This window comes from Natator depressus, chromosome 15 (assembly GCF_965152275.1).
Source record: "Natator depressus isolate rNatDep1 chromosome 15, rNatDep2.hap1, whole genome shotgun sequence".
Classification (NCBI taxonomy): domain Eukaryota; kingdom Metazoa; phylum Chordata; order Testudines; family Cheloniidae; genus Natator; species Natator depressus.
Window position 1 is genome coordinate 12,395,947 of NC_134248.1, and position 22,486 is coordinate 12,418,432.

Genomic DNA, 22,486 nt, shown 5'->3' on the forward strand with positions numbered 1-22,486 from the left:
GTGGGTGTAAATTACATTTAAATTACATTTACATACACTTTAAGGTCCCTTAGTGCTACCAGAGTGATATAAGCAGCCGTAATATAAATGGCATCCCACTTTTGTGCTCACCACCTGAAGACCTGTCATATGATTCAGTATAATCTATAAATCATATGGAGATTCTGTAGATTGTCATATTTTTACATCTGTGTTCTCCCTGTTAGTGTTTGTCTTTGTCGCTTTCAACCTCCTCCGTTCTAATTTGAGGGCTGTTAGTGTTTTTGCTGATGATAATTATGCAAAAAATTCTAGTAAAAGGAGGAAGTAACATGAGTGAATCAGCAGAAAACTTGCTCATCTGTGGCTTTGCATAAGGATCCGATTGCTCAGAAAAATTATATCAAAATAAAAACTATCCTCCTGGTAAGAAATTTACATCATTTGCTAGTCATGCAATTAGGGAATCGGCTGACTGGCTGAGCAAAATGAGGTTTACACACACGTTGATGGCACTTCTATCTGAAATTTGGAAAACTTGGAGCGGGCAGATGAAGGGGACTCTCAGTTCCTTGCATCTGATTAGCAGACCCAGCAACTACAACTACCTCTGTGATTGTCTATAGATCAAATAACTTGTTGGTGGCAGCCATTAACATCTTCCAGCATAACAGTACCCCTTATCTTAGCTCTACCATTCTTCCCAATATAGTGTGAAAATGCTGACACCCTGAATGCTTCTCCAGAACAGAAAGAAAGGAAATTAGAATGGTGGCATGGTGGGTGGAATGAGGGTGTTCACAGAGCTCCTACCATGTGGGAAGAGGAAATAGGGTTCCCTGTGGTGGAAAAGGGGAGGCCCTGATATGGGGGTTAGGAGGGAATGAGGGGGCACACAGCCCCTGGCTTGAGTGGGGAAATGGGGGTGATGGTATGTGGGGAGGATGTCATGGGGGATACTCCAACCCCCTGAAATGTGGCGGAGGGATTAATGAGTGGGAAATGGAGGACCCTAGCATGGGTGAATGTGAGTTAGAGCCTCTGTCATGAAGGTGGGGATGGCTGGTTGCAGGGAGTCCCTGACATAAAGATGGATGGGTGGGTGTCACACAGGCAGTTTGTGTGGGAAAGGGAGGAAAGTAAGGAGCCCCTGGTATGTGCAATGTACACTGCCTAGAGATGCAACAAAGAATATAACCCTCTAAATCAGAAAACCAAAGCCACTTTTGGTATATAAAACTTCCAGTTAAGTAGGGGGGAGAATATTTTTTTTGTGAACAGCTGGACACTGTAAATAGTTTTATATGGTTTCTGTTTTTTGATGTAGTGCAGGCTCATGTTAGGAGGTGACCAACATAGTACTCTGAGCATTTTTGAAACTTTCAAAGTTGCTTTCCAAAAAATGAGCACTGCACAATATGAGCAAACAAAACGCTTGTCAGGTTCTGCCCTTAAACAGTTGTCTTGACATGTGGCTATATGGCCACTTCTCCATTTGACTGAAAACCATGCTGCATTTGGGATAGCTTCCTTTTTATTTTTCCAATAGTTCCAAGTCCTGCTACAGCCACAATTCCTCGCACTCCTCTCAGTCCAAGCCCCATGAAAACACCCCCAGCCGCTGCAGTGTCTCCTATGCAGGTATGTGCATGTGATGGTATTTCATCCTTTGTTTGTCAAAGAAATCATGCAAAAGGAGGTGATGGTATTATACAGACGCTGATTGACTTTGTGGGCAACAGTAGTAAAATATTGCCTGAGGTAAAATAGTTTCTGAAATGTAGAGTTGGACAAAGGAACTGATACAGCCTAAGGGCACTTGAAAAAAATTATTGCCCTTAAAGCCCAGTTATGTTAGGGTAAAACAACCTCTCCCCCATATTTTACTGTTGATACAGAGGCAGTCTGTCCCTCTTCCCTCCCCATTTCCAAGGACGTTGTCAGGGCCAACTTTGCTTCCCATGGAGACACACTTCTGACTACCCTTTAAGCAATATTTTCTGTTGGGGTATATTCTAATGAAGGAACATCTTATTGCATGTACTGTTCGGTTATGTGACATCTTTAACCAACTGGAGTACTAGAAAAATTACCAAAGGTTTGTTTAATGCATGAGTAACTTGTAGAGTGTGGTGGTGGTGGTTTTCGAGCGGGGGGTGGGGAGGTGTTTCAGTAAGAAACACTGAAAAATACAATTCTGTAGTCAGATACTAACTATTCCTGTGCTACTGAGAATTGATATTCTTGTAATATGGAAGACTAACTTCAATCTTCCTGAACTCGTCTGTCAGTTTTCAGTCCTCTGTCTCCTTTGGGCGATAGAGGTCATGCATCTGTGTGGGATTGGTCATCAGCCTTTGATACAAATTTATCAGTGTTGTGGGCCTCACTATAGGACCTGTATTAGAGGGATGAAGTCATAAATTGGCATTTTAATTCATTGTATAGGGATCCAGAGAGTTACGTTCAACGTGTTGATGTACCCTAAGTTCTCTGTCCCCTCTTCAGCCTCCCACCCCTTTGGTCAACTGCTAGGGGAGAGCGTTAAGTATCACAGGATTGCATAGTTATCAGTATACTGAGCATATTGCTCAGTCTTGCTTTCTATGAACCTGGACACCGCTGTTTTGTTTTCTCAGTATCAGGATGATGTGTGGACGTGGACGAAAGCCAGCAGGGTTGGGCTCAGAACAGATAAGAGTAAAGGTAGCGGTTGTTGGCAGGATGAAGTAGTTTAAGGAACTGGCAGTGCTCATTTCCTTCAGTGACAGTGTATGCTCACTTATCAGTAGTTCTTCTGTTAGATTCAGAGTATTGGAGGCCAGAAATGCTGCCAATTTATTGTAATATGTGGTGGCACAATTTTACAATCGTTGTAGTGAGAGGAAGCACCTTTTTGAACCCTGGCTTGTGGCAGTGAAGGAATAATGATTGAAACCTGTTGTCCAAGTGTGGCAGCATTTTATAGTGCAGATATTGATAAGTCATATCCCTTTACACTGAGACTCAGATTCATAAGATGAACAGTTATAGCTTCAAAACAAAAGTGGAGAAATTAGATGTTTTAATCAGAAAATTTGTTGCTTTCTGTGGTTCAGTCAGCAGTGACGGTGTTTTTCAGAAGACAGCTGGATCTGACTAGCTTTGTATCAGCTGGGGGTTCAGTCGGCATTGATCTGCCTTTATATTTTTTTCTTTGCTCATGAAAAGAGCATGCTTAATCTCACACTCTGGAAGGCTAGACTAGAGGTTTGGCAACACCAAAGGCTTTTCGCTGTAGCCTGAGGCTTATTTGCTTTATAAATTAACCGTGAACTTCAGTTCTTTGTAACCAAAATAACATCTTAAACTAGTGGGGAGCTAGCACATGATGCCTGCTACTTTTCATTTGAGGTTCTCTGTCTGCCATAATTTGAATCTTGAGTTGCACTTCTGGTGCACAAGCAGAATGTCAGAAGTGGGATGTTCTCTGGAATGGAAGTAACTCCCTGAAAAAGGAATATAATAGTGTAACAGAGCAACTTTGCCTCTAATTTCTTTTGAAAATAAGTGGTTTTACTGAATGTGTGTGACTATGCAGAGAGACTTTTCTGTGTTGACCTTATTTATGTTGTATTATATCTAAACAGCCATTTATAGTGAAGGAATGATATAATGAGGCCCAGAGAATTTCCATCATGTTACCACATTGATTTCTACTGTCTTCCCCTTGAAGGCACTAAATAATTCAGTTCAGCCTACTTCTTAGAATTTGTCTTCTATCAAGTCTCCCCTACCAGTGATGTCAGCGTTCATATTCTGTTCATTATTCCTTCTCTAGTTACATTGGAAATCAAGATTTAAGAGTGTGACAGCCTGGGACAGTTCCAGGTTTCATTGTGGCCATGAGATCTGAGTTAAGCTGGAAGAGTTGTCCACTGCACGAGTACTGAAATCCTTTAGAACAAGTCTAATCTTGAGCTAGCATACTAAAGACATTGATGTGGCTGCAGTGGCACAAGCAGTAGCTTGGGCTAGCTGCCTGAGCACAATCGTGCCAGACCCCCTGGTTCATACTTAGGTGCCTAGCCTGAGTCACTGCCCATGCTGCTGTTTTTATTGCACTAGCCTGAGCAGAGCTAGCCCATATCTATGTGCTATGGGAAGCATGCTGTATGTGGCAGGGTAGACATACATACCCTTGCTGACTCAGTTTCTTTGTGGTAGCACTTGTCTGATCAAGCAGAGACTCTGGGTCAGTATGACAATCTGTATGCCAACACAAATCCCATTTATTCCCATCCTGGTATTCTTGTAAGATAGACAGACTGTCAAAACCAGGTTTTGGAGTGAGACCCATCTGCATTTAAGATCAGATGCAAACATAGGCATAACACCTCCTTTAACCTCCCTTGATGATCCAAGTCAGTATCATTGTGTGATAGATAGAACATCACAGCCCAATTATAGCATGTTGCTGTTTAATATTTTCAATGCAAATCTTACTACTCTCTTCCAGTTCAGAAAAGGAAAGCATTAAGGTGTCTCTTTTGTTCTTACTTGTATTCTCTCTTTACTCCAGTCCTGGCTGTTGAGACAGGTATTTCTCCTCTTTTCCTTCTTCTGCTGATCTCAGTTCCCTAGACTACTGGTAGGATGGTTTCTGTGATTTGATCCATTTTATCAGCACTCAAACTATCTTACGTGTGTCAGGCATCTCTAGCAAATCTAATGTGTGAATATTAAACATTTTGTTTAATATTTTTAATCTTACTTTATGCACCTATAAGGATTACAAAGTATAGTCGTAACTGCAGCATGTCTAGGATTTGTTATGCCCTCCACTAAAATGCAGTCAACATGGTGGTGGACTAGAGCAGCTGTTTAACAGTGCATACCTATGTTGCAAAACACTTTAGGAAAAGAGGTGTCTGTCTGTACTTCAGTGTCACTTCAGTAGGAGGATGTCACCAACATTGCGCTTAAATGCCAGTGTCATATTTAACTTTGCTGAGCAAACTGGGTTATGTTTAATCTAGTATTTTAAATTACTTTTGACTCGACTGCAACATTCAAGTCTTACATACATTTTCCTGCTCTGTGCTGATGAGTGACATCGGCAAGTGTAGCTCAGCGTGGTGTTTCAACCCTCCATTTTCACCTCAGCCGAAAGCACATAGGCAGAGCGATAAGATTTAGTCAAAGTGGAGTATTTCTGTGTTTGTCACTGTTACTCCTTAAACTGTGATAGCAAAAATTCCTCAGTTTCTAACTTTTTTTTCCCTCTCTGCTGCTTTTTGCGACAATGGAGCCCTAGAGTCGACTTGCTACCTATATTGTAATCATGGCCATCTAGCTCAAAGCAGGTCTAACTGACAGCTGGCAGCCCCGTTACACTAAGGCTCCTACCACGGATTTGTCTGAACTGGTGCTGGCAATAATGGGGAATTTTTGCAAAATTTCCCATGTGTAGATCAGGTTTCATCTCAATGTCCGAGTGAGGCACTCAATGTAAAAGTACAAAAGAAGATATCTCCTTTGATGGGAAATTAAGAGTAGTACATTTCCCTCTGATAAACTGATGAAACAGGGTTAAGAGAAAAATTGAATACATAGTTCTCCCCCCCCCCCCTGGAAAGAACTATTTTTTAAAATGTTGTATATGTAATTCTCATGAACCTGGACTTAAGGTCTTAGAGTGTAAGCTCTTCATTGCAGGGACCATGTCTGCCTCTGCTTGTACAGCACCTAGCAAAAGGGGACCCAGTCCTGATTAGGCCCTCTGTAATTAGGCTCTACTGTAATATAAATATATAATAACTTACAGATAAGCAGACAGAGATTGGTAATGTGTGCTGGCTTCCCCACACACTTTTTACAACTAACCTGAGGTACTCAGGATTATGGTTTAGCGATGTTTACCAATGTCCACCAGGGATTTAAACTACAATCTTTGGAGGTTAATGGGCTAACTCAGTCCATCACCATTCTGCCTCTCAAATTGAAAAACCTATGTACATGCAGATTACTTTCCTTTTTTAAAGGATTATGTATGTTTCTATTTCTCTTTATGAATCAATTAGTAACTCCCATTGTTCTAGCCTGGGTGATTTCCAGGAAACCTAGCTTAATCAAATTATTTTCTGCATGATGGATTTCTGTATTAACCTAAGAAAGTACCAACACCATAACATTTAAAATTAGATTTTTGATGTCTGAAACTGTTAACTTAATTATTTATGCTAACAGATAATAAGCAGGAGATCATTACTATCTAGCAGAACTTTTGCCTTCAGACTGAAAATGTCAGTGAGAAAAAAGTAACTGACATTAAATTTTCTTATTATCAGTGAGATTGTGTACTTGCTGTTCCTCTCTTAGCATAGTAAATCTTATTTCTAATTCTGAGACCACTTTTTTGTTAAACATATTAGGCCAGATTCATCCTTACTCCAGGGGTAAATTAATCTGTATTTCTATTTGAAAGTAAATATCAATAATACTTTTCCCCTCCACTGTTAATGTTTTCTAGGCATTTTTAGTTTTGGTTTTAGCTCTCCAATGTGGTTTAGAATAAGCCTGCGCGTTTGCTGGCAAACAGGAATGTACATTTTGCTGACTCCCATATAGTATCTGGTATATTTATATCAAACTTATTTTTTATATAAAGAGCAAGTATAATTTTACTTTTTATAAAATACCTTTATGTTTTGGGAACAGCCCTGAATGGAAGGTCCAGTTTATTTTAAGACTGTGGACATCTTTCATTATACAGTTCATTCAAATGAGCCTGATTTTAACATCCTCACCCCTTTCCTCTTGCGAGTTCTTAATGTAGTTTGAAAAGTGACCAATAGGAGCTACAGAATACAGATTGCAGATAGTCTCTTATATCAATATTTAATATTATGGCTCACATCTGTGCACCCTTCATTGTTTGTATTGAAGACGTGTATCCCTTTTGTCCTTTTGATAACATTTTGTTTTTAGTATTGTGGGCTTTGACTGTTGACATGTCCAGTTCCTCAGAACTGGCCTGTAGGAGTCGGTTAATGTTACACTTAAAGCGCAGTTCTAGTGACAGATCTAGTCCAACAGTGACTTTGTGGGGCTTCTTAGGGTTTGTTTGGGTTTTTTTTTTGGGGGGGGGGGGTCAGGTTCCATACTAGTGTGTCTGATTCTATATCAAATGAGTTCACTTTACAAGTAAAGTGTGTAACGCCATCCCTTATGCTCATCGTAGGCTCAGTCAAGTAAAATTGTTTCTTGCACCTCATGTGTAATTAAGGTTCTGCAGGGCAGATTATTCCCTTAGTGACATCTATGCTGCATGTCACTGTCTTAGTAGGCTAGTGCAGATGTTGCTGGTTGGAACCTGGTAAATAATTCAGTTGATCCATTTCCCCCTAAAATTTCGCAGAATATCTGTGGCCTGGCTACACTAGTGCAAACACAGGTGGTATGAATGATTGAAAATTCTAGGGGAAATTAGCTCGAGTAGACATGGCTGGATATAATGGTATTGGCTCTGAAGTGCCAACAGAAGTAAAAAGCAGAAAACCAAACCAACTTGTTTTATGACAAATAGAAATGACTAACATACCAAAAATTACCAGCTGAGTAAGACTGTCACTTATTTGACCCTATCTCAAAGAATGTTTGTTTTTAAAGTACTGTACATAGTAGAACTTGGGGGTTGGGGAAGTAGTACTGAAACATGGGTAGGTGGAGGTCTGGAGCTATGTTCCCTTGCTTCCAGGCTAGGAATACTGTGGAGACTCCATGTTTACATAGGCTTTCGCAGGAGCTTTCTCCTGGAGGTGGGGGAGGTTTCCACTAATGTGGAGTCTTTGAGGATGGTAGAATTGGAAAGGGAGGTCTTCCTTCATCCTCTATGCCAATGGTTTTCAAACTTTTTCGGCTGTATACCCCTTTCCAAATAATACAGTCTAATACATACCCTCATCTGAAATAGGGACATAATATGCCTATGATTAGATTGCCAAGTCTTACTAAATAAAATGCGTTGTCCACCATTACAGGATTTTTCTCACATACCCCCTGACGAGAGCTCGCATAACCCAGTTTGAAAACCACTGCTGTATGCTAAGAGTGCTGGAGTGCTTACAGGGCTAGCCCAAAGATAGGCAATGCAGCAGGTGATTGCCTGATGATCCTTGGTAGAGGAAAGTGTTTAAAAACAAACCCTTTGAGGGGTGGGTTTGTTTTTGTTTTTTAAAGAAGGTGAGGGGTGGAGGATCTTAGAAAAATATGGGACAGGTTTAGGTTTAAATCTTACAATCCTTACTGCTGTACTGTCAAGAGTTTTGGCTTCTCAATTTTGGCAGGCCAGGTACAATTATGTTTAATATTTGGGAGAGGAATAGCCCCCAGGACATCAGTGGGAAGCCTTGATTGAGATGAGACTGTGTGTGATCTGAGTAAACAGTGCCTAGCCAAATTAAAATGTATTTATTCCTCTTTTTTAATTTTATCCTTTCTTTCAGTTATAGCTGTTATTTCCTTTTCCTTTGTAAAATAGGGAAATTCACTCTGACATGGTGGTTAAGGTTTCTGAATAAGTGGAGAACATTAGCTTTTAAAATTAGCTATCAGAAGCAATTTCATGCATGGATTAGAACTAGCTCTCCCAGGGTTTACTTGATTTGCAGTTGACAGCATGTTTAAACAAAGAAATATCCATCTTTATAGCATTCATTTAGGATCCCATACATAATCTGATAATGAAGTGATGAAATACAATTCCTCTTGCTATATTATGGGGGTTAGACTCCTGGACATTGGCAGTTTTCTCATTTTCTTGCCAGTGCAAAAAGGTTGTTATATATGAGAGCCACACTAGAGTAAGTAGCCTGGTAATCCTGTGTATGCAAGCACATGTTGCAAACTCTATACTTTAAGGTTGTGTTTTTGTGTTTTTTTTAATCATGTCTTTGAGTTTAGCTTCTCTACATGACTTGGCATGAGAAGCACCTGAGCCTTTAAATCTCCTGAAGATAAGGGGGCCCACTCATTTAGCCATCTTATCTTAGCATGGGCCAGATGGGAAGCTGACAGGGTGTTCATTTTGAACTCTCTAGTGGGCTGATCAGATAGTTAAGAGGGACAAGGGAAGTAAATAATGAAGGTATACTATAACTTGCGTTAGATATTTTGAAACCAAATTAAATTTTCCAGGAAATAATGCAAATAGTCTTTCCTGATTCCCTCTGTAAATTAACTGCTGTCTCGGTGACTGTAGAGAATGATTATCAAACTGTACAGTTCATTCAACTACTGAAAGAATAGTGTGTGCATCCAGTAGGTGTGTTTGACTTCACTGGAAAATACTGCAAATTGACACTTTTGGAAACAAGGCAGATTCAGACATGTAGTGGTAGAATGGCAGCATGCTGTATGCAAAATCCAGATTTCAGAACAAATATGTAATTCCACAATTATAGCCTATTGATTCCAAAACAGTAGTCCACACATGATTTGCATGTGATCTGTGGAACACTATCGGATCGCACAATGCTGGCTCTCCTTCTTTTCAGAGAGTAAAGCTTCATTACAGCTAAAAATATGTAAATGCTTACAAAGAAAAATATTAGGAAAGTAGTTGCTGTAGTTCCTCAACGATGGTATCGGGAGGCTGTGCTTGAATGGAACGTGAGGTCTCCTGACGACAGTATACTATGAAAAAGATTGTTATGTACTTAACAGTGGAGTCAGCATGTCACAAAAATCAACATTAAAGTGCAGCTCTACTCTGAAAGTGAGTGTAGACATGACATTTTGGAATTCCACTGTTTTGTCAGTGAGTTTCCACAAGTGTAACTGGTTGGAATTTACTAAATTCAGTTGAACAAGAAAAAATAAAAAATCCAGCTCAATTTTTGTCAAGTAGGCTCTGTAAAGAGCAGTGAGAACTTACTTGTATCACTAAAAAGATGTGACACTGGATTCACACAGGCCAAAAAATATGTTAAAATTGTGCTAATTTTACATAGTTACCTTTCAGAGTAGAACTGCAATTCAGAGGACCTTCATACGAAAAGTAATTAGATTGATATCATAAAGGTATGATAAATGTTTAACAAAGATATTTACTTTCAGCTGTTTGTAGAGTGCTTCAGATTAAATAGGTGTTAACCAAACCAAACTGTCATTCTGAATAAAAATCACTCTTTGATTTGATCTTTCAGTTCCTTGGTACCTGTTATGTCAAACCTACTATCGTTTGGTAAATGGGACCTTAGTGTGAATAATGTAAATGCACAGGCAGTAAGACTTAGGGCTTGTCTACACGTAGAAGTTGCACCGGTTTAACTAAAGGTGCAGTATTAAACCAGTGCAGTTGTGTGCATGGACTCTTTCCACATTTTATACACACAGCTGCATTGGTTTAATATTTCAGTTTTAGTTAAACTGGTGCAATGTCTGTGTGTAGACCAGGTCTCAGATGAAAAAGTAACATTTGTCTTCTTTATTTATCTCACAGAAGCAAAAATGAGCATGAATTCTCTTTTCATGTTGCCTTATACCAACCTGAATATATTTATGCCACATTCTGACACTACGATAAGTGTACTGGTTCTTTTTGTTAAGCTGACTTTATACAGTTATTAACTCCTCAAACTAGAGGTTACTTGCTTTACAGTCCATTTTGATGGTTCCTCTTTATCTTCAAATTAAATATGTTACTATATGATATCTTGCTGTTTCAGAGGCATTCTATAAGTGGACCAATATCAACCTCCAAACCCCTTACACCTTTGTCAGACAAAAGACCAAGCTATGCAGAAATCCCTGTTCAAGGTATGTGTTCTACTTCATTAGCTTTACTTCTTGTAAAACTTGTGCTACCATTGGCTTGTAATTGGTATCTTTAATATAAAGAGTAAAGTGGGTAATGGTGCTTTCACCTCTTTATATTTTTTCTCAGTAAGAAAAAAAAAAAACACTGAGTGAGTGTGACTTGGACCCACAAACACTAGGAATTTCAGAGAGAGGCTGAAACACAAAACCTTGGTGCATTTCAATATATATGTCTGTTATCAAAAAGATGCATGGAGAGAGACTAATTCTCAAGAAATGTACATTTTTTTCACTGCAGTTCAATAATTGCTATCCCAAAGCAAATAATTCCTGGTACTTTTCTGAATGTTGTAGCTGTTTGCACAATTAATCTGTCTTTAAAAATTGTTGCCAAAGTTTATTAAACATATTCCATAGATAATCCCAGTTCTAAAGGTTGAGGGGATCCTGAGCATCCGAATATTTTTCTTTACTTTCCCTTATAAAGACCCTTGAAAGGATTCAGTTTTTGTTTGTATGGATTGCAATAGCTACCTGTTTTGTTTCAGAGTGGTTTTAATTAAATATTGTTTACTTGAAATTACATTAATTATTCAGAACAGATTCATAAATGAAATCCTAATAGTCATATTTCATTATGACTTTTTATTGTTAATTTGACATTAAAAGAATATATAGCTTTTTCTACAAGTGCAACGTGTAACTAACGGCAAATTGATTTGTGTGGAATGAACATTTACTGACACTGGCCAGTTTTACATGTAACTCTTCCAGATCTAACTTGTGACAGTAGATGGCCTTTTTTATGAGCCACCTAGTTTCTGTCTCCTGAATGTGCAGCAAACAGCTTTTAGAAACTCTTCACTTATGCAGCTTGCACCTGCTATTAAGTTGTGATCATTCCTTTCATTTTCAATCTGATAACTTTAGCTTGTAATATATCAGAATTCTAATGTTTCACTATCAACAGCCTTGTCAATTACCGTAAGTACAATTCATTTTTGTAGACTAGTACCACACACAGGCTAGTACATTGGAATTGGTTACCTCAGCCATTCCCAGCAGGGCATTCCTCACCATAAACACTGGTTTCCTCCCGTCAAGTATTTGACACACTATATAATTTATATTTAAATGAAATTTCCAGGTGTGTATCTTCCCTCATTCATTGTTTCATGGGTTATAGTTAAAGCTAAGATTTTCATCATGGTTTTTATTAGTAAAAGTCACGGACATATCATGGGCAATAAACAAAAATTCACGGAAGCTGTGACCTGTCTGTGACTTTTGCTGCTGTGGCTCCTTGGTTTTCGGTGGCTGGGAGCTGTGGGGTTCCCCCTCTGCCCGTGGCATCTGGAAGCTGCATGGGGGCCTTCCTCCGCCCACGGCAGCTGGGAGCTGCAAGGTGACCGTATTTCCCAGAGAGAAAACCGAACACTCCCAGCCACTCACCTGAGACATCTTTTCCCACTCCCTCCTCGCAAGGCTGTCGCCCGTTACTGGAATCCTGAGGAGGGCCCCCTCAGGAGTCTGTCACCAGAACCTTGCAGGAGGCCCATTGTCGCTTGTCACTGGAACCCTGCCAGTGCCCCTCTAGCTGCCACCTCCAGAGTCCCACAGCTCCTCGGACTGCAGCAGAGAATGTCAGGGAGGTCTCTGGAAGTCACAGATTCCATTACTTCCATGATCTCCATGACACAAACGTAGCCTTAGTTAGTCTCCCAAACTTTTGGTCTCTGTTAGTGGAACACAGAGCTCCAATGTTCCCTTGTGTGTCTTTGGTAAATTACTAAAAAAAATTTAAAAGGTTGTCTCGCCCATATATGAATTCTGTAGAGTTCATGCTCATGTGAATTTTTGACAGAGCCATCCCATGTCCTCCTATCAGGATATGCATGTCTTTAAAAGTGCTAAAATGTATTAAAGTCCAGTGTAAAGCCAGACCAACATGGCACTAATGACATGAAGTCATGCTACTTTGTCCCAGAGGACTGTCCAAAGTCGTAAAAAGAGGACATTTGTCTGTAATTATTGTATTACTGTCCATGGTTTCAAGATTAAAAATACAGGGTATGCTATCACATGCAAATGAATGACATTTTCTTTGCTATGTTATCAATATTCAAGAAATGGTGCTTTGACGGCAAGACAGAAAACTGAATTAAGTTAACAAGTTAATATCTCTATTTCCTAATAGTTCCCTGTTCTGGTAACTTTGTTTTGTCTCTCAAACTCTATTCATAATGTGCCCTTCCTGTAAGAATGAATTGTTTTCGTATGCTGGGTGTAGCTGTCTGATTTATGCCTGTTCGGGAGCTTTTTTGTAGATATTTTCTCAAGATAATCCCCATATGACTCCAAGCGGTATATTTCCTCTTTAATTATGTCTATATATGCTAGACTTCTTTCTGTACTTTTGTTGACTGCATATTGGGGTTATTTGCTCAGTAAAGTGGGGGTTTTACTTTTAGAATACTTTGATTTTTTTTTAAGTAAAATTGAAATGCCTTACCAAGTAAATGATTTTGCATCTTAAATTGTTGTAACAAAATACATGGGTAGACATAAACATTAGAAATATATACATTCTCAAAGTAATCTGAAAGGCTTGTTGCCTGCCAGGACCTATGTTCAGAGTTTTTTGTTTCTCCTGCAAGAGTTAATAACCTTAATATATTAAGTGCTCAAAAAGGCAGCTGCATTCTTTACATTGTTTTATGCATTTAATATAATCAACTTGTACCAGAGAGAGACAAAAATCTGAATGCTAGGCATGGTAGGTAAGAAATCTGTTTACTTTTTAAATGTATATATATGTATTTTTTACACCTATCTATGTTGCTCATATATACCAATATATTCTGTTAATGAATTAGGTTCATTTATATATTTAAAGCATTTCTGTTCATTTTTTCTTCAAAAAGTTCTGACTCTTTGGATTTTATGTACTTATTAACAATGTATTGCTGTATAACTCTTTAACCAGGTGTCTTTTGTGTGCTCATTATTTTAAAGAATTTGATTTAAAATTTATTTAATCTAAAAGTTAGATCAAAATGGGTCTTATGTTTATACAAAATCCATTTTATTGCTATTTATCTTTTTAAGAAATTAATTTTTCATTGACTGCCAGTGTGCAGAACTAATCTTTCATCATTTTAGCGTTTAAAGCAGTTTCTTACTATTATGCATGGGATGATAAAAGATTTTGTTATGACGACGATGGATTTGAACCCCATAGATAGGGGCCTACCAAATTCATAGTTCACTGTAGTCAATTTCATGGTCACAAGATGTTAAAAATCACAAATTTCATGATTTCAGATATTTAAATCTGAAATTTCACAGCATTGTAATTGTAGGGGTCCTGACCCAAAAAGGAATGGGGGTGGGGGATGTTTTTTTTTCACAAGGTTATTCTAGGTGGTTTATGATACTGCTACCCTTACTTCTGCACTGCTGCTGGTGGGTGCTGCTTTCAGAGCTGGGTGCCTGGCCAACAGCGACCGCCCTCTGGCCGCCCAGCTCTGAAAGCAGCCCAGAAGTAAGGGTGGCCATACTGTGACCTTCCTAAAATAACCTTGCAAACCCTCCCTTCCCCCTGCACAACCCCTTTTCGGGTCAGGACCCCCAGTTTGAGAAATGCTGGTCTCCCCCGTGAAATCTGTGTAGTATAGGGTAAAAGCACACAAAAGACCAGATTTCACGGTTCATGACGCGTTTTTCATGGCCACGAATTTGGTAGGGCCCTATCCATAGAGGATGGCCGCAATCTACTTTAGTAGCACCTCCTACTGCCTGACTTAGCACACGCCAAAACTACTCCATAAGACAGAGTTTCTTGCCCAGCCTTGTGTTTACAAGCTTCATTATAGCAAATCATGGCAGCAGTCTATTAAGTGGTGTTGTGGGGGGATGGTTAGGATGGCTCCATGGTGAACTTTATGGTAACGGACAAACCTTCGGCCTCCTTGTAGGCAGACATATAATCAGTTATCTAACACAGTAAGCTAGATGAACTGATTCTATAATTCATAAATGACCATCATGGTCTCCGCACTGATTGCATCCCTACAACTGAAATCTGCATTAGTGACGCATCTGGTTATTTTTTTTTTTTTCCTCTGAGAAGAACATTTGTTGAGAACTTCCTCTACCAGCAGACCAGCCTCATTGCCAAGAGTACCTGCCATGGAAAGTGCCAAATCTATTTCAGGTAATAACTTGTATCTAGTTGCCTGATAAAAGCAGGAACCCCCTTTTTTCAGTGCTGTAGTTACATGCCCAATCTACTGGTTTTAGAGAGAATTTCTGTCTTGTGACTGATAGATTCTATAACCACTTAGCAGTTGATGTATGCAAGCACCACTTGCTTATTTGGAATTGTTTATTTTTAAATGTCAAAGTCTAATCTTGCATTTATACATGAAAAAAACATAAAAGCCCTTGATAAAACATTCAGACCTATTAGATCAAACAGAACTGAGCAGCTTAACTCTGTGGAACAGTTTCCTCCTATGGCATATTTTAATAGTTGTGTGTATACACTAGAACCAAGATTCATGCATGACTCATCTTCAGCCATCCAGGAAATAAGTATTGCTCTATAACCTTTCTTCTCAATGTTGCACAGAATTTTGACTTGCAAGGTACACAGAAATGTTTGTTACGAGTTTTTAGTTTTTACCTTTTGGATACAAGTTTTTTAAGTGATAAAATAATGGCAGTACACTCAGACTTCTGCCTTATCTAGCTAATTTAATAGACAGCAGTTTAATATGCCTTTCATTATTCTTTTTCAGGTGTGTATATATAGGTCTTCTCCCATTGCAAAGAATTCCATCCAGCTTATTTGTTTTAAATATGAGACTGCTAGGTTTTGTGGTAGCATATTATCATACATTAATACATGAAATGGTTACTAGAAAGCATTTAAACATACTCCTTTATATGTCACTATGCAAACTTTGTGCTAACCATATAGGGGGAGTGAATGTGTTTGTAATTAATCATTTTTAAAATTATGCTTCCAAAACTGAAAATATTTACATGGGCCACCAGTATCAGCGTCATTTAGTTTATATAGAAAGTAGAGTCCATGCTAATTTGAAGTAAAAAAACAAAAACAACAACAAAAACCAAACCCTAGATTAATAAAAACAAACCTAAGTACAATATAAAACCATGTACCTATTTTTAAATTCCAATGGATATTTTTAAACAAACCTTCCCATGCAATATGTGCAGCACATACGTTGCATCACTGAGAACCTGGAAGTGGTTCAGGATACAAACAAAAAGTGGGTCTGAATATGTTCTTTTTACCATCCAAGTTGAGAGAGAGATGTAGAAAAGCAAGTAAATAGTATAAATGGTGAAAAGTAAATTGTATTTTTAAAGCTTTCAATCTTGTGACATAGGTAAGAAAATGTATTTAAAACAGGATTTTCAGATGTCTTTTAACCATCCAAAAGAGTGATATTTTGTAATTTTTATTTCAATGTCTTCCTAATTTACTGTGTAAGGTATTTATAAATTAACATAGTCCCTGATACCAATAGAAATTAAATCTCTCTGGAAGTATTTGGAGCACTTCATATTTTTCTGTCTTGCACAGATGCAATCAGTAGCTTGTTTGCAGGTTTAGGAAGCAAAACTCAGCTTCCCTACTTTTATTTAACTAGAAAGTACTCTATATAGAAGAAGAACATGCTACTACACAGCCATTCTGAGTTTTGACATACGTTCAGGATGTGGTGCTGGTACCAGCAGGTGAAACGCAAACTGTTTGCCCTGTGGTAAATCACTGTAGCTTCTTTCTGTGTAAAGTAACGGATCGTCTTGGTCACTTGGTAATTAAAATTTTCATCAGGCAAACTTAATAGCAGTCCATACTGTTCCAGGGTGTTACATGGGTACTTTTCATTGTTAATAAGAATCTCCCTCTGACTACTGATAAGGCCAGCTGTCACAGCTAATAGGATTTCTTCTTCACATCATCTGACAACTTTCACTCAGGTGCCTGTTTTATTTTACTGAACTTTTAATATTTAAACAAATTATAAAAAAAAACAAAATTCTAACCTCATAACTACTTTTGCATGGACCGTAAGAAAATATAATAGTTTGGTTTTATGTAATGTCTCCCCTACTCAAGACATTCCAAGACAGTTAGAGAGATGGCATAAAGTCATCCACTCAGCAAATTGCCCTTGCTTCAGGTAAAATTTAATCATACAAAACTTTGGTAATTTTAGCAATTTACTCCTTTCCTAAAATTCTTCACTAAGGGTGAAATATCAAGAATTAAATGATATAGGCTTGTGTTTTTCTTGCTTAATGTGGGGTTATATATTTGTTTCTGGAGCTTTTGAATTTTCCCCCATTCAGTGTCTAGACGAAGTAGTGAAGAAATCAAACGGGACATTAGTGCACCTGACGGAGCATCTCCAGCCTCTCTCATGGCAATGGGAACCACCTCACCACAACTCTCTCTCTCCTCCTCTCCTACAGCATCTGTCACCCCTACAACACGAAATCGAATAAGGTACAACCCATTATTACACAGTATGTTTTTAAACCAGTATTAATTTCAGAGCTGTGAAACACCATACTATGCAAGCATAGAATTTAGTCCAAGCATTAAACACCAACATTTGACTATTGTCTTTGCAATAGTGCTCTTTGGTAATCTCTGGAACTTTGCATAGACTCTTTGTAGCACCATAAGGCATGGTGTCTTGGGAAGACAGGTCCCAGGACACTTAACAGCTTAATGGGTCAATATGAACACCTTAAAAACTCCACCAGGAAACCAACAGACAGCCAGGACAGATCTCTGAGCTTTGAAGTTGTGTTTGTAGTGAGAAACTACATTTAACAAGTGACCTGTAACATTCTGAACCAGCCTCAGTTTTGCGTTAATTTAAGATTTGGCTCCATGTAGAGCGTGTGGCAAAGGTATAATTCATCCTACTGATGCTGATATTTTTATATTCTTCATTTTTATCGTGTCTTCTGTACAAGGACTCAAAACGTTTTTTAAATATCAAGTCTTACAACACACGTGAGCTAAGTACATTTCACAGGTTGGGAAACTGGTCCACAGGTTAAATGACTTTTCCCAAGATCACCTGACAGTAAAACGTCTCATCGACAAATAAATAAATAAATAAATACATTATAACACTGAGAAATTGTTTGCTGCTCTGGACATTATCCAGAGCAGTGATTTCACTGAGATTAGTTGAGGCATACTTCAGCATAATGCCAGTTTTAGTCATTGATTATGTGAAGTTCTGTGCCTATGTACAGTTTGTCCATTTAATTTACAGGTAATTTACAAATAACACTAAAGATAACAGACCGCTTATTGGCAGTCCCACATTTCGATTTTGAGTAAGGGTAAAAATTTCACTAACGTTTCTACATGAATCTTAAACTCTGAAGATTTACACGTGCACTGTTTGCAGACCAAAGGTTGCAATGAAGGCATGCAATTATGAATAAGGTGTAGATGGAGAATGGCCATCACAATAGCACAACTGCTCTGCGTAAGTATGAAGTAGAGTGCTCGGCCCTGTAGGAAGAAAACCTGCTGCTATTAGAGCAGTGGAGGGCAAGTATAATGAAAAATAATTGCCCCATAGGAATCCTCTTCAGAAGAGAACTACTGTTGGGTTTTTAATATATTGTGTGTAGCTTGCAAAATTTTATTATAGGATGTAAAATAAGGATTTTAAGAAAATAAACCTTTGCAAATTTACACAATAAATGTGGACACAGCCCCGGGTTCCAACCTGAAACCATAAATCAGTTCTTTGATTTGGAATACAGTTGGCCTAAGATATTCATTTTAAGATTTATATCAATCACAATCCATTTCTCATTGTCTCCCTACAATTCATTTTCATTTGTTTCCTTCCACACTGTTTTCATAACAGTAAGAACTTGATATAAACCATGTGCCTTACTAGAATTTGGGAACAGGCTGTACAGTTCCCTCATGGCTACCCAGCATGCTTAACAGGAAAAGAGAATTTTGACTCAGGTTTCTTATGTTGTCACAAATCTTATAGGGCGTTATCTCCATTCTTTTCTTAAATTATAGTGGCATTGCATAATCTTCATTCTAGTGTGAAAACACAAACTCCAAATTAATTAACTTAAGCAAGAATGTGGGTTGCTAAAGCATGTGCTGATCTGGAGATATCAGAGAAAAGTTAATTCCTTAAGACACCAGTCTAGCAGCATAGAGTCATAGAAATGTAGGGCTGGAAGAGACTTTTTGAGAAGTAAAGCCTAGCCCCCTGCTTGCACTGAGGCAGGACCAACTAAACCTAGACCGTCCCTGACAGGTGTTTGTTTAACCTGTTCTTAAAAACCTCCAATGATGGGTATTCCATTGTCTCCCTTGGAAACCTATTCTAGAGTTTAACTACCCTGCTAGTTAGGTTTTTCCTAATATCTAACCTGAATCTCCTTTGCTGCAGATTTAAGCCCCATTACTACTTATCTCACCTCCAGTGGATATGGAGAACAATTGGTCACAGTCCTCTTTATAACAGCCCTCAACATATTTGAAGACTGTTAGCAGGTCTCCCCTCAGGCTGCTTTTCTCAAGACTAAACATGCTTAATGGTTTAACCATACCTTATAGGTCAGGTTTTCTAAATCTTTTACATTTTTGTTGCTTTCCTCTGGACTCCATCAATACGTCCACATCTTTCCTAAAGTCTGGTGCCCAGAATTGGACACAGTACTCTGGCTGAGGCCTCATCAGTGCAGAATAGAATGAGACAGTTACCTCCTGTCTCTTATATACAACACTTCTGTTAATATACCCCAGAATGATATTGGCCTTTTTGACAACAGCATCACATTGTTGCCTCATATTCAATTTGTGATCCACTATATCCCCCGGTACTACCACCTAACCAGTTATTCCCCATTTTGTAATTGGGCATTTGATTTTTCCTTCCTTAGTGAAGTACTTTGCACTTGTCTTTATTGAATTTCATCTTGTTGATTTCAGACCAGTTCTCCAATTGGTCAAGGTTGTTTTGATTCTAATCCTGTCCTCTAAAGTGCTTGCAACCCCTCCCAGCTTGGTGTCACATGCAAGTTTTATAAGCATACTCTCCACTTTTATTCAAGTCACTAATGAAAATATTGAATAGTACCAGACTCAGGACTGACCTCTGCAAGCAGAATACGGACCCTGGACTTCAGAAAAGCAGACTTTGACTCCCTCCGGGAACTGATGGGCAGGATCCCCTGGGGGAATAACATGAGGGGGAAAGGAGTCCAGGAGAGCTGGTTGTATTTTAAAGAATCCTTATTGTGGTTACAGGGACAAACCATCCCGATGTGTAGAAAGAACAGTAAATATGGCAGGCAACCAGCTTGGCTTAACAGTGAAATCCTTGCTGATCTTAAACACAAAAAAAGAGGCTTACAAGAAGTGGAAGACTGGACAAATGACAGGGATGAGTATAAAAATATTGCTCGGACATGTAGGAGTGAAATCAGGAAGGCTAAATCACACCTGGAGTTGCAGCTAGCAGGAAATGTTAAGAGTAACAAGAAGAGTTTCTTCAGGAATAGTGGCAACAAGAAGAAAGCCAAGGAAAGTGTGAGCCCCTTACTGAATGAGGGAGGCAACCTAGTGACAGAGGATGTGGAAAAAGCTAATGTACTCAGTGCTTTTTTTGACTCTGTCTTCATGAACAAGGTCAGCTCCCAGACTACTGCACTGGGCAGCACAGCATGGGGAGGAGGTGGCCAGCCCTCTGTGAAGAAAGAAGTGGTTCGGGACTATTTAGAAAATCTGGACGTGCACAAGTCCATGGGGCCGGATGCGTTGCATCCGAGAGTGCTAAAGGAATTGGCGGATGTGATTGCAGAGCCATTGGCCATTATCTTTGAAAACTCATGGCGATCGGGGGAAGTCCCGGAAGACTGGAAAAAGGCTAATGTAGTGCCCATCTTTAAAAAAGGGAAGAGAGAGGATCCTGGAAACTACAGGCCAGTCAGCCTCACCTCAGTCCCCAGAAAAATCATGGAGCAGGTCCTCAAGGAATCAATTCTGAAGCACTTAGACGAGAGGAAAGTGATCAGGAACAGTCAGCATGGATTCACCAAGGGAAAGTCATGCCTGACTAATCTAATTGCCTTCTATGATGAGGTAACTGGTTCTGTGGATGAAGGGAAAGCGGTGGACGTGTTATTCCTTGACTTTAGCAAAGCTTTTGACACGGTCTCCCACAGTATTCTTGTCAGCAAGTTAAAGAAGTATGGGCTGGATGGATGCACTACAAGGTGGGTAGAAAGTTGGCTAGATTGTCGGGCTCAACGGGTAATGATCAATGGCTCCATGTCTAGTTGGCAGCCGGTATCAAGTGGAGTGCCCCAAGGGTCGGTCCTGGGGCCGGTTTTGTTCAATATCTTCATTAATGATCTGGAGGATGGTGTGGATTGCACCCTCAGCAAGTTTGCGGATGACACTAAACTGGGAGGAGTGGTAGATACACTGGAGGGTAGGGATAGGATACAGAGGGACCTAGCCAGATTGGAGGATTGGGCCAAAAGAAATCTGATGAGGTTCAACAAGGACAAGTGCAGAGTCCTGCACTTAGGATGGAAGAATCCAATGCACTGCTACAGACTAGGGACTGAATGGCTAGGCAGCAGTTCTGCAGAGAAAGACCTAGGGGTGACAGTGGACGAGAAGCTGGATATGAGTCAACAGTGTGCCCTTGTTGCCAAGAAGGCCAATGGCATTTTGGGCTGTATAAGTAGGGGCATTGCCAGCAGATCGAGGGACGTGATCGTTCCCCTCTATTCGACATTGGTGAGGCCTCATCTGGAGTACTGTGTCCAGTTTTGAGCCCCACACTACAAGAAGGATGTGGAAAAATTGGAGAGAGTCCAGCAAAGGGCAACAAAAATGATTAGGGATCTGGAACACATGACTTATAAGGAGAGGCTGAGGGAACTGGGATTGTTTAGTCTACGGAAGAGAAGAATGAGGGGGGATTTGATAGCTGCTTTTAACTACCTGAAAGGTGGATCCAAAGAGGATGGATCTAGACTGTTCTCAGTGATAGCAGATGTCAGGACAAGGAGTAATGGTCTCAAGTTGCAGTGGGGGAGATTTAGGTTGGATATTAGGAAAAACTTTTTCGCTAGGAGGGTGGTGAAACACTGGAATGCGTTACCTAGGGAGGTGGTGGAATGCCCTTCCTTAGAAGTTTTTAAGGTCAGGCTTGATAAAGCCCTGGCTGGGATGATTTAGTTGGGGATTGATCCTGCTCTGGGCAGGGGGTTGGACTAGATGACCTCCAGAGGTCCCTTCCAACTCTAATATTCTATGATTCTATGACTCCACTAGATACGTCTTCCCAGTTTGACACTGAACCACTGATAACTGCACTTTGAGTATGGTCTTTCAGCCAGTTGTACAACTGTTTTACAGTAATTCAGCTAGACTACTTTTCCTTAGCTTGCCTATCAAGTTAAATATGACCCAGTATTGGAGTCTATGATTCTGTTTGTCTCTTAGTTCTAAAATAAATACAGTGTATATAAGAAAGTTGTTTTCTTTAATATAACTCTTCATGAGATTGGCATTTATGTCTAAATATACTTATTTCTTTTCTTGTTTAGCATAAGTAGCTAACACATTTCAAGGCACTATTCACTTTTC

General features: G+C 39.3%; 1 protein-coding gene across 4 annotated transcripts in view; it reads left to right on the top strand.

Annotated features, from left to right (window-relative positions):
* SPECC1L (sperm antigen with calponin homology and coiled-coil domains 1 like) overlaps window positions 1-22,486 on the top strand; it is a 112,484-nt gene that overhangs the window by 50,601 nt on the left and 39,397 nt on the right. For all 4 annotated transcript variants that reach the window (XM_074973025.1, XM_074973026.1, XM_074973027.1 and 1 more), the window contains 4 exons: window positions 1,529-1,620; window positions 10,689-10,779; window positions 14,912-14,995; window positions 17,170-17,326. In XM_074973025.1, the coding sequence (XP_074829126.1) occupies window positions 1,529-1,620; window positions 10,689-10,779; window positions 14,912-14,995; window positions 17,170-17,326 (424 nt within the window). The remainder of the gene's footprint in view (window positions 1-1,528; window positions 1,621-10,688; window positions 10,780-14,911; window positions 14,996-17,169; window positions 17,327-22,486) is intronic.